At 61.1% G+C, this 12,542-nt stretch overlaps 1 protein-coding gene across 1 annotated transcript in view; it reads right to left on the bottom strand.

The window, feature by feature from the left end:
* Positions 1–6,455: 6,455 nt before the first annotated feature.
* The window catches only part of LOC141165464 (uncharacterized), a 231,350-nt gene continuing 225,263 nt past the window's right edge, over positions 6,456–12,542 (bottom strand). The window contains exon 8 of the mRNA XM_073651060.1: positions 6,456–7,026. Within this exon, the coding sequence (XP_073507161.1) occupies positions 6,973–7,026 (54 nt within the window). The 3' untranslated portion in view covers positions 6,456–6,972. The remainder of the gene's footprint in view (positions 7,027–12,542) is intronic.

Here is a 12,542-nt window from a genome sequence, read left to right as displayed (position 1 = left end):
CCTGCAGGCAGCGTTGGGTGGAGCAGGGAAGGTTCCTGCAGGCATTGTTGGGTGGAGCAGGGGGAGATTCCTGCAGGGAGCGTTGGGTGGAGCAGTGGGAGTTTCCTGCAGGCAGCGTTGGGTGGAGCAGGGGAGGTTCCTGCAGGCAACGTTGGGTGGAGCTGGGGGAGGTTCCTGCAGGCAGCGGTGGGTGGAGCAGGGGGAGTTTCCTGCAGGCAGCGTTGAGTGGAGCAGGGGGAGGTTCCTGCTGGCAGCGTTGAGTGGAGCAGGGGGAGGTTCCTGCAGGCAGCGTTGGGTGGAGCAGGGGAGGTTCCTGCAGGCATTGTTGGGTGGAGCAGGGGGAGATTCCTGCAGGGAGCGTTGGGTGGAGGAGTGGGAGTTTCATGCAGGCAGCGTTGGGTGGAGCAGGGGGAGGTTCCTGCAGACAGCGTTGGGTGGAGCAGGGGGAGGTTCCTGCAGGCAGCGTTGGGTGGAGCAGGGGAGGTTCCTGCAGGCATTGTTGGGTGGAGCAGGGGGAGATTCCTGCAGGGAGCGTTGGGTGGAGCAGTGGGAGTTTCCTGCAGGCAGCGTTGGGTGGAGCAGGGGAGGTTCCTGCAGGCAACGTTGGGTGGAGCTGGGGGAGGTTCCTGCAGGCAGCGGTGGGTGGAGCAGGGGGAGTTTCCTGCAGGCAGCGTTGAGTGGAGCAGGGGGAGGTTCCTGCAGGCAGTGTTGGGTGGAGCAGGGGGAGGTTCCTGCAGGCAGCGTTGGGTGGAGCAGGGGGAGGTTCCTGCAGGCAGCGTTGGGTGGAGCAGGGGGAGGTTCCTGCAGGCAGCGTTGGGTGGAGCAGGGGGAGGTTCCTGCAGGCAGCGTTGGGTGGAGTAGGGGGAGGTTCCTGCAGGTAGCGTTGGGTGGAGCAGGGGAGGTTCCTGCAGGCAGCATTAGGTGGAGCAGGGGAGGTTCCTGCAGGCAGCGTTGGGTGGAGCAGGGGAGGTTCCTGCAGGCATTGGTGGGTGCAGCAGGCGGTGGTTCCTGCAGGCAGCGGTGGGTGGAGCAAGGAAAAATTCCTGCAGGCAGTGGTTGATGGAGCAGGGGGAGGTTCCTGCAAGCAGCAGTGGATGGAGCTGAGGGACGTTCCTGCAGGTAGCGGTAGGTGGAGCAGGGGAGGTTCCTGCAGGTAGCGGTGGGTGGATCAGGGGGAGTTTCCTGCAGGCAGCGTTGGGTTGAGCAGGGGAGGTTCCTGCAGGCATGGGTGGGTGGAGCAGGGGGAGGTTCCTGCAGGGAGCGTTGGGTGGAGCAGGGGGAGGTTCCTGCAGGCAGCGTTGGGTGGAGCAGGGGAGGTTCCTGCAGGCATTGTTGGGTGGAGCAGGGGAGGTTCCTGCAGGCATTGTTGGGTGGAGCAGGGGGAGATTCCTGCAGGGAGCGTTGGGTGGAGCAGTGGGAGTTTCCTGCAGGCAGCGTTGGGTGGAGCAGGGGGAGGTTCCTGCAGGCAGCGTTGGGTGGAGCAGGGGAGGTTCCTGCAGGCATTGTTGGGTGGAGCAGGGGGAGATTCCTGCAGGGAGCGTTGGGTGGAGCAGTGGGAGTTTCCTGCAGGCAGCGTTGGGTGGAGCAGGGGAGGTTCCTGCAGGCAACGTTGGGTGGAGCTGGGGGAGCTTCCTGCAGGCAGCGGTGGGTGGAGCAGGGGGAGTTTCCTGCAGGCAACGTTGAGTGGAGCAGGGGGAGGTTCCTGCAGGCAGTGTTGGGTGGAGCAGGGGGAGGTTCCTGCAGGCAGCGTTGGGTGGAGCAGGGGGAGGTTCCTGCAGGCAGCGTTGGGTGGAGCAGGGGGAGGTTCCTGCAGGCAGCGTTGGGTGGAGCAGGGGGAGGTTCCTGCAGGCAGCGTTGGGTGGAGTAGGGGGAGGTTCCTGCAGGCAGCGTTGGGTGGAGCAGGGGAGGTTCCTGCAGGCAGCATTGGGTGGAGCAGGGGAGGTTCCTGCAGGCAGCGTTGGGTGGAGCAGGGGAGGTTCCTGCAGGCATTGGTGGGTGCAGCAGGCGGTGGTTCCTGCAGGCAGCGGTGGGTGGAGCAAGGAAAAATTCCTGCAGGCAGTGGTTGATGGAGCAGGGGGAGGTTCCTGCAAGCAGCGGTGGATGGAGCTGAGGGACGTTCCTGCAGGTAGCGGTAGGTGGAGCAGGGGAGGTTCCTGCAGGTAGCGGTGGGTGGATCAGGGGGAGTTTCCTGCAGGCAGCGTTGGGTTGAGCAGGGGAGGTTCCTGCAGGCATGGGTGGGTGGAGCAGGGGGAGGTTCCTGCAGGGAGCGTTGGGTGGAGCAGGGGGAGGTTCCTGCAGGCAGCGTTGGGTGGAGCAGGGGAGGTTCCTGCAGGCATTGTTGGGTGGAGCAGGGGGAGATTCCTGCAGGGAGTGTTGGGTGGAGCAGTGGGAGTTTCCTGCAGGCAGCATTGGGTGGAGCAGGGGAGGTTCCTGCAGGCAACGTTGGGTGGAACTGGGGGAGGTTCCTGCAGGCAGCGGTGGGTGGAGCAGGGGGAGTTTCCTGCAGGCAGCGTTGAGTGGAGCAGGGGGAGGTTCCTGTAGGCAGCGTTGGGTGGAGCAGGGGGAGGTTCCTGCAGGCAGCGTTGGGTGGAGCAGGGGAGGTTCCTGCAGGCATTGTTGGGTGGAGCAGGGGGAGATTCCTGCAGGGAGCGTTGGGTGGAGCAGTGGGAGTTTCCTGCAGGCAGCGTTGGGTGGAGCAGGGGGAGGTTCCTGCAGACAGCGTTGGGTGGAGCAGAGGGAGGTTCCTGCAGGCAGCGTTGGGTGGAGCAGGGGAGGTTCCTGCAGGCATTGTTGGGTTGGGCAGGGGGAGATTCCTGCAGGGAGCGTTGGGTGGAGCAGTGGGAGTTTCCTGCAGGCAGCGTTGGGTGGAGCAGGGGAGGTTCCTGCAGTCAACGTTGGGTGGAGCTGGGGGAGGTTCCTGCAGGCAGCGGTGGGTGGAGCAGGGGGAGTTTCCTGCAGGCAGCGTTGAGTGGAGCAGGGGGAGGTTCCTGCAGGCAGTGTTGGGTGGAGCAGGGGGAGGTTCCTGCAGGCAGCGTTGGGTGGAGCAGGGGGAGGTTCCTGCAGGCAGCGTTGGGTGGAGCAGGGGGAGGTTCCTGCAGGCAGCGTTGGGTGGAGTAGGGGGAGGTTCCTGCAGGCAGCGTTGGGTGGAGCAGGGGAGGTTCCTGCAGGCAGCATTGGGTGGAGCAGGGGAGGTTCCTGCAGGCAGCATTGGGTGGAGCAGGGGAGGTTCCTGCAGGCAGCGTTGGGTGGAGCAGGGGAGGTTCCTGCAGGCAGCGTTGGGTGGAGCAGGGGGAGGTTCCTGTGGCAGCTTTGAGTGGAGAAGGGGGAGGTTCCTGCAGGCAGCGTTGGGTGGAGCAGGGGGAGGTTCCTGCAGGCAACGTTGGATGGAGTAGGGGACCTTCCTGCAGGCATTATTGTGTCGAGCAGGGGGAGGTTCCTGCAGGCGGCGTTGGGTGGAGCAGGGGGAGGTTCCTGCAGGCAGCGTTGGGTGGAGCAGGGGGAGGTTCCTGCAGGCAGCGTTGGGTGGAGCAGGGGGAGGTTCCTGCAGGCAGCGTTGGGTGGAGCAGGGGGAGGTTCCTGCAGGCAGCGTTGGGTGGAGTAGGGGGAGGTTCCTGCATGTAGCGTTGGATGGAGCAGGGGAGGTTCCTGCAGGCAGCGTTGGGTGGAGCAGGGGAGGTTCCTGCAGGCAGCGTTGGGTGGAGCAGGGGAGGTTCCTGCAGGCAGCGTTGGGTGGAGCAGGGGGAGGTTTCTGCAGGCAGCGTTGGGTGGAGTAGGGGGAGGTTCCTGCAGGCAGCGTTGGGTGGAGCAGGGGAGGTTCCTGCAGGCAGCGTTGGGTGGAGCAGGGGGAGGTTCCTGCAGGCAGTGTTGGGTGGAGCAGGGGAGGTTCCTGCAGGCAGCGTTGGGTGGAGCAGGGGAGGTTCCTGCAGGCAGCGTTGGGTGGAGCAGGGGGAGGTTCCTGCAGGCAGCGTTGGGTAGAGCAGGGGGAGGTTCCTGCAGGCAGCGCTGGGTGGAGCAGGGGGAGGTTCCTGCAGGCAGCGTTGGGTGGAGCAGGGGAGGTTCCTGCAGGCAGCGTTGGGTGGAGCAGGGGGAGCTTCCTGCTGGCAGCGTTGGGTGGAGCACGGGGAGGTTCCTGCAGGCAGCGTTGGGTGGAGTAGGGGGAGGTTCCTGCAGGCAGCGTTGGGTGGAGCAGGGGAGGTTCCTGCAGGCAGCGTTGGGTGGAGCAGGGAGCGGTTCCTGCAGGCAGCGTTGGGTGGAGCAGGGAGCGGTTCCTGCAGGCAGCGTTGGGTGGAGCAGGGGAGGTTCCTGCAGGCAGCGTTGGGTGGAGCAGGGGAGGTTCCTGCAGGCAGCGTTGGGTGGAGCAGGGGGAGGTTCCTGCAGGCAGCTTTGGGTAGAGCAGGGGGAGGTTCCTGCAGGCAGCGTTGGGTGGAGCAGGGGGAGGTTCCTGCAGGCAGCGTTGGGTGGAGCAGGGGAGGTTCCTGCAGGTAGCGTTGGGTGGAGCAGGGGAGGTTCCTGCAGGCAGCGTTGGGTGGAGCAGGGGGAGCTTCCTGCTGGCAGCGTTGGGTGGAGCAGGGGGAGGTTCCTGCAGGCAGCGTTGGGTGGAGCAGGGGGAGGTTCCTGCAGGCAGCGTTGGGTGGAGCAGGGGGAGGTTCCTGCAGGCAGCGTTGGGTGGAGCAGGGGGAGGTTCCTGCAGGCAGCGTTGGGTGGAGCAGGGGGAGGTTCCTGCAGGCAGCGTTGGGTGGAGCAGGGGGAGGTTCCTGCAGGCAGCGTTGAGTGGAGCAGGGGGAGGTTCCTGCAGGCAGCGTTGGGTGGAGCAGGGGGAGGTTCCTGCAGGCAGCGTTGGGTGGAGCAGGGGGAGGTTCCTGCAGGCAGCGTTGGGTGGAGCAGGGGAGGTTCCTGCAGGCGGCGTTGGGTGGAGCAGGGGAGGTTCCTGCAGGCGGCGTTGGGTGGAGCAGGGGAGGATCCTGCAGGCGGCGTTGGGTGGAGCAGGGGAGGTTCCTGCAGGCGGCGTTGGGTGGAGCAGGGGAGGTTCCTGCAGGCAGCGTTGGGTGGAGCAGGGGGAGGTTCCTGCAGGCAGCGTTGGGTGGAGCGGGGGAGGTTCCTGCAGGCAGCGTTGGGTGGAGCAGGGGAGGTTCCTGCAGGCTTCGTTGGGTGGAGCAGGGGAGGTTCCTGCAGGCAGTGTTGGGTGGAGCAGGTGAGGTTCCTGCAGGCAGCGTTGGGTGGAGCAGGGGGAGGTTCCTGCAGGCGGCGTTGGGTGGAGCAGGGGAGGTTCCTGCAGGCGGCGTTGGGTGGAGCAGGGCGAGGTTTCTGCAGGCGGCGTTGGGTGGAGAGGGGGAGGTTCCTGCAGGCAGCGTTGGGTGGAGCAGGGGAGGTTCCTGCAGGCAGCGTTGGGTGGAGCAGGGGAGGTTCCTGCAGGCAGCGTTGGGTGGAGCAGGGGGAGGTTCCTGCAGGCAGCGTTGGGTGGAGCAGGGGGAGGTTTCTGCAAGCGGCGTTGGGTGGAGAGGGGGAGGTTCCTGCAGGCAGCATTGGGTGGAGCAGGGGAGGTTCCTGCAGGCAGCGTTGGGTGGAGCAGGGGAGGTTCCTGCAGGCAGCGTTGGGTGGAGCAGGGGGATGTTCCTGCTGGCAGCGTTGGGTGGAGCAGGGCGAGGCTCCTGCAGGCTTCGTTGGGTGGAGCAGGGGGATGTTCCTGCTGGCAGCGTTGGGTGGAGCAGGGCGAGGCTCCTGCAGGCTTCGTTGGGTGGAGCAGGGGAGGTTCCTGCAGGCGGCGTTGGGTGGAGCAGGGGAGGTTCCTGCAGGCGGCGTTGGGTGGAGCAGGGGAGGTTCCTGTGGCAGTGTTGGGTGGAGCAGGGGAGGTTCCTGCAGGCTTCGTTGGGTGGAGCAGGGGAGGTTCCTGCAGGCAGCGTTGGGTGGAGCAGGGGAGGTTCCTGCTGGCGGCGTTGGGTGGAGCAGGGGAGGTTCCTGCTGGCGGCGTTGGGTGGAGCAGGGGAGGTTCCTGCTGGCGGCGTTGGGTGGAGCAGGGGAGGTTCCTGCTGGCGGCGTTGGGTGGAGCAGGGGGAGGTTTCTGCAGGCTTCATTGATGCAGCTGCTGGGTGACTGGCGCCATCTGGTGTGCACATGTGGAATAACTTGTTGCCCGGCCTCTGGCAGTAGGGTGATCTTGCTATATGTTAGATTATTTGGGGCTCCTCTTTCCTTGGATCTCTGCTTGCTGTCAGTAAAGTTTTCGGCTCATTATGAGACAGATCTCTGACATCTGTCCTGTGTGAGGAGCCCTGCACCAGTGGAGTCAGGGGAGGGGCCCACTGATTGTCATGTGACAACTGGAAGGACCAGTGTCAAAGCATAGATTCAGGTGCCGCTCCTGATTGGCTGCGGGGGTCACCTGACATCCCCAGGTAGAAGGCAGAGTGAGGAGACCAGCGGGGGACACAAAAAGCTGCACACAGGAACGGCCGTAGTCTGGAGGTCCAGTATGTGTTACTTTATTGTCAGACCACCACTGATCATTATTAGCAAAATGTAATTGACGACCCCTTTCATTCTTCATTCTGATCACCTGATCATTCCCACCAGTCAGATCCGTCTGTGATCTGTGAATGGAGCCAAACAGCGCCGGACACAGGGAAGTGGCCATTACCGGTACTGCAGCTCAGATCACAGTCACTTTTCTAAAAGCAGAGCTGCAGTTCTGAGAACGGCCACTACCCAGAGTATGGCACTGTGCCTTTCCCAATCACTGCTGATCAGTGGGGTTGTCGGGGGTCACCAGTCCTGAAGGTTCAGGCCGGTCATGTGACCAGTCATGTGACCCCACTCGTGCACGGTTGGGATATAACGTCCGTGTCTCCATTATCTGTATTCTAAGCAGAAAACATGAAGCAAAAAAGAAGCGGGCGAGTAAAGAAGGAAGCTCTCCGTTCACTGGCCGGAAGCAGGACGATTATACGCCTCCTGCGGCCCCGCGCTCCGCCGGCCTCAGCGCCTCAGGTTCTCGTACACGTTACTTTCCGAGACGTTTTTCTTTGGTTTCTGCGGAAGGAAATAATCATTGAGTGAGTGATACAAACATGGCAACCACCTGCCCTAGCCGTCCACTGCCTCAGATTGTGGAGCATGCTGGGAGTTGTAGTTTTTCCCAATAACTATGACATCAACTAATGTTGCTCCACGTTGTATACTGGTGACCGGCATCGTCTCTTGTACTGTAAACCGGTCACTGGCACCATCTCCTGTACTGTATACCGGTCACTGGCACCGTCTCCTGTACTGTACACCGGTCACTGGCATCGTCTCCTGTACTGTACACCGGTCACTGGCACCGTCTCCTGTACTGTATACCGGTCACTGGCACCATCTCCTGTACTGTACACTGGTCCCATCTCCTGTACTGTACATCGGTCACCGGCACCGTCTCCTGTACTGTACATCGGTCACCGGCACCGTCTCCTGTACTGTACACCGGTCACTGGCATCGTCTCCTGTACTGTACACCGGTCCTGTCTTTTGTACTGTATACCGGTCACTGGCACCGTCTCCTGTACTGTACACCGGTCACTGGCACCGTCTCCTGTACTGTACACCGGTCACTGGCATCGTCTCCTGTACTGTACACTGGTCACCGGCACCGTCTCCTGTACTGTACACTGGTCCCATCTCCTGTGCTGTACATCGGTCACCGGCACCGTCTCCTGTACTGTACACTGGTCCCGTCTCCTGTGCTGTACATCGGTCACCGGCACCGTCTCCTGTACTGTACACCGGTCACCGGCACCGTCTCCTGTACTGTACATCGGTCACCGGCACCGTCTCCTGTACTGTACATCGGTCACCGGCACCGTCTCCCGTACTGTACACTGGTCCCGTCTCCTGTACTGTACACTGGTCCCGTCTCCTGTGCTGTACATCGGTCACCGGCACCGTCTCCTGTACTGTACACTGGTCCCGTCTCCTGTGCTGTATACCGGTCACTGGCACCGTCTCCTGTACAGTACACCGGTCACTGGCACCGTCTCCTGTACTGTACATCGGTCACCGGCACCGTCTCCTGTACAGTACACTGGTCACTGGCACCGTCTCCTGTACTGTACACTGGTCCCGTCTCCTGTACTGTACACCGGTCACTGGCACCGTCTCCTGTACTGTACACTGGTCCCGTCTCCTGTGCTGTACATCGGTCACCGGCACCGTCTCCTGTACTGTACATCGGTCACCGGCACCGTCTCCTGTACTGTACACTGGTCCCATCTCCTGTACAGTACACCGGTCACTGGCACCATCTCCTGTACAGTACACCGGTCACTGGCACCGTCTCCTGTACAGTACACCGGTCACTGGCATCGTCTCCTGTACTGTACACCGGTCACTGGCACCATCTCCTGTACTGTACACTGGTCCCGTCTCCTGTGCTGTATAGCGGTCACTGGCACCGTCTCCTGTACTGTACATCGGTCACCGGCACCGTCTCCTGTACTGTACACTGGTCCCATCTCCTGTACAGTACACCGGTCACTGGCACCATCTCCTGTACAGTACACCGGTCACTGGCACCGTCTCCTGTACAGTACACCGGTCACTGGCATCGTCTCCTGTACTGTACACCGGTCACTGGCACCATCTCCTGTACTGTACACTGGTCCCGTCTCCTGTACTGTACATCGGTCACCGGCACCGTCTCCTGTACTGTACACCGGTCACTGGCACCGTCTCCTGTACTGTACACCGGTCACTGGCACCGTCTCCTGTACTGTACACCGGTCACTGGCATCGTCTCCTATACTGTACACTGGTCACCGGCACCGTCTCCTGTACTGTACACTGGTCCCGTCTCCTGTGCTGTACATCGGTCACCGGCACCGTCTCCTGTACTGTACATCGGTCACCGGCACCGTCTCCTGTACTGTACATCGGTCACCGGCACCGTCTCCTGTACTGTACATCAGTCACCGGCACCATCTCCTGTACTGTACATCGGTCACCGGCACCGTCTCCTGTACTGTACATCGGTCACTGGCACCGTCTCCTGTACTGTACATCGGTCACCGGCACCATCTCCTGTACTGTACACTGGTCCCGTCTCCTGTACTGTACATCAGTCACCGGCACCATCTCCTGTACTGTACATCGGTCACCGGCACCGTCTCCTGTACTGTACATCGGTCACTGGCACCGTCTCCTATACTGTACATCGGTCACCGGCACCGTCTCCTGTACTGTACACTGGTCCCGTCTCCTGTACTGTACATCGGTCACCGGCACCGTCTCCTGTACTGTACATCGGTCACCGGCACCGTCTCCTGTACTGTACATCGGTCACCGGCACCGTCTCCTGTACTGTACACTGGTCCCGTCTCCTGTGCTGTACATCGGTCACCGGCACCGTCTCCTGTACTGTACATCGGTCACCGGCACCGTCTCCTGTACTGTACATCAGTCACCGGCACCGTCTCCTGTACTGTACACTGGTCCCGTCTCCTGTACTGTACACTGGTCCCGTCTCCTGTGCTGTATACCGGTCACTGGCACCGTCTCCTGTACTGTACATCGGTCACCGTCTCCTGTACAGTACACCGGTCACTGGCACCGTCTCCTGTACTGTACACTGGTCCCATCTCCTGTACAGTACACCGGTCACTGGCACCATCTCCTGTACAGTACACCGGTCACGGGCACCGTCTCCTGTACAGTACACCGGTCACCGGCACCATCTCCTGTACTGTACACTGGTCCCATCTCCTGTACAGTACACCGGTCACTGGCACCATCTCCTGTACAGTACACCGGTCACTGGCACCGTCTCCTGTACTGTACACCGGTCACCGGCACCGTCTCTTGTACTGTACACTGGTCCCGTCTCCTGTGCTGTACATCGGTCACCGGCACCGTCTCCTGTACTGTACATCGATCACCGGCACCGTCTCCTGTACTGTACACCGGTCACCGGCACCGTCTCTTGTACTGTACACTGGTCCCGTCTCCTGTGCTGTACATCGGTCACTGGCACCGTCTCCTGTACTGTACATCGGTCACTGGCACCGATTCCTGTACTGTACACTGGTCCCGTCTCCTGTACTGTACACCGGTCACTAGCACCATCTCCTGTACAGTACACCGGTCACTGGCACCATCTCCTGTACAGTACACCGGTCACTGGCACCGTCTTCTGTACAGTACACCGGTCACCGGCACCGTCTCCTGTACTGTACACCGGTCACCGACACCGTCTCCTGTACTGTATACCGGTCACTGGCACCATCTCCTGTACTGTATACCGGTCACTGGCACCATCTCCTGTACTGTATACCGGTCACCGGCACCATCTCCTGTACTGTATACCGGTCACCGGCACCATCTCCTGTGCTGTATACCGGTCACCGGCACCGTCTCCTGTACTGTACACCGGTCACTGGCACCGTCTCCTGTACTGTACACCGGTCACTGGCACCGTCTCCTGTACTGTACACCGGTCACTGGCATCGTCTCCTGTACTGTACACCGGTCACCGGCACCATCTCCTGTACAGTACACCGGTCACTGGCACCGTCTCCTGTACAGTACACCGGTCACTGGTCCCGTCTCCTGTACTGTAAACCGGTCACCGGCACCATATCCTGTACTGTACACTGGTCCCGTCTCCTGTACTGTAAACTGGTCACCGGCACCGTCTCCTGTACTGTAAACTGGTCACTGTCACCATCTCCTGTACATCGGTCACCGGCACCGTCTCCTGTACTGTACACTGGTCCCGTCTACTGTGCTGTATACCGGTCACTGGCACCATCTCCTGTACAGTACACCGGTCACTGGCACCATCTCCTGTACAGTACACCGGTCACTGGCACCGTCTTCTGTACAGTACACCGGTCACCGGCACCGTCTCCTGTACTGTACACCGGTCACCGACACCGTCTCCTGTACTGTATACCGGTCACTGGCACCATCTCCTGTACTGTATACCGGTCACTGGCACCATCTCCTGTACTGTATACCGGTCACCGGCACCATCTCCTGTACTGTATACCGGTCACCGGCACCATCTCCTGTGCTGTATACCGGTCACCGGCACCGTCTCCTGTACTGTACACCGGTCACTGGCACCGTCTCCTGTACTGTACACCGGTCACCGACACCGTCTCCTGTACTGTATACCGGTCACTGGCACCATCTCCTGTACTGTATACCGGTCACTGGCACCATCTCCTGTACTGTATACCGGTCACCGGCACCATCTCCTGTACTGTATACCGGTCACCGGCACCATCTCCTGTGCTGTATACCGGTCACCGGCACCGTCTCCTGTACTGTACACCGGTCACTGGCACCGTCTCCTGTACTGTACACCGGTCACTGGCACCGTCTCCTGTACTGTACACCGGTCACTGGCATCGTCTCCTGTACTGTACACCGGTCACTGGCACCGTCTCCTGTACTGTACACCGGTCACTGGCATCGTCTCCTGTACTGTACACCGGTCACCGGCACCATCTCCTGTACAGTACACCGGTCACTGGCACCGTCTCCTGTACAGTACACCGGTCACTGGTCCCGTCTCCTGTACTGTAAACCGGTCACCGGCACCATATCCTGTACTGTACACTGGTCCCGTCTCCTGTACTGTAAACTGGTCACCGGCACCGTCTCCTGTACTGTAAACTGGTCACTGTCACCATCTCCTGTACATCGGTCACCGGCACCGTCTCCTGTACTGTACACTGGTCCCGTCTACTGTGCTGTATACCGGTCACTGGCACCATCTCCTGTACAGTACACCGGTCACTGGCACCATCTCCTGTACAGTACACCGGTCACTGGCACCGTCTTCTGTACAGTACACCGGTCACCGGCACCGTCTCCTGTACTGTACACCGGTCACCGACACCGTCTCCTGTACTGTATACCGGTCACTGGCACCATCTCCTGTACTGTATACCGGTCACTGGCACCATCTCCTGTACTGTATACCGGTCACCGGCACCATCTCCTGTACTGTATACCGGTCACCGGCACCATCTCCTGTGCTGTATACCGGTCACCGGCACCGTCTCCTGTACTGTACACCGGTCACTGGCACCGTCTCCTGTACTGTACACCGGTCACTGGCACCGTCTCCTGTACTGTACACCGGTCACTGGCATCGTCTCCTGTACTGTACACCGGTCACTGGCACCGTCTCCTGTACTGTACACCGGTCACTGGCATCGTCTCCTGTACTGTACACCGGTCACCGGCACCATCTCCTGTACAGTACACCGGTCACTGGCACCGTCTCCTGTACAGTACACCGGTCACTGGTCCCGTCTCCTGTACTGTAAACCGGTCACCGGCACCATATCCTGTACTGTACACTGGTCCCGTCTCCTGTACTGTAAACTGGTCACCGGCACCGTCTCCTGTACTGTAAACTGGTCACTGTCACCATCTCCTGTACATCGGTCACCGGCACCGTCTCCTGTACTGTACACTGGTCCCGTCTACTGTGCTGTATACCGGTCACTGGCACCGTCTGCTGTACTGTACACTGGTCCCCTCTCCTGTACTGTATACCGGTC

Source organism: Phyllobates terribilis, unplaced genomic scaffold (genome assembly GCF_046119375.1).
Source record: "Phyllobates terribilis strain yellow unplaced genomic scaffold, ASM4611937v1 Scaffold_11__3_contigs__length_659146591, whole genome shotgun sequence".
Classification (NCBI taxonomy): Eukaryota; Metazoa; Chordata; class Amphibia; order Anura; family Dendrobatidae; genus Phyllobates; species Phyllobates terribilis.
Note: the sequence above shows the minus strand (reverse complement) of the source record. Positions and strands in the feature narration are given on the sequence as shown.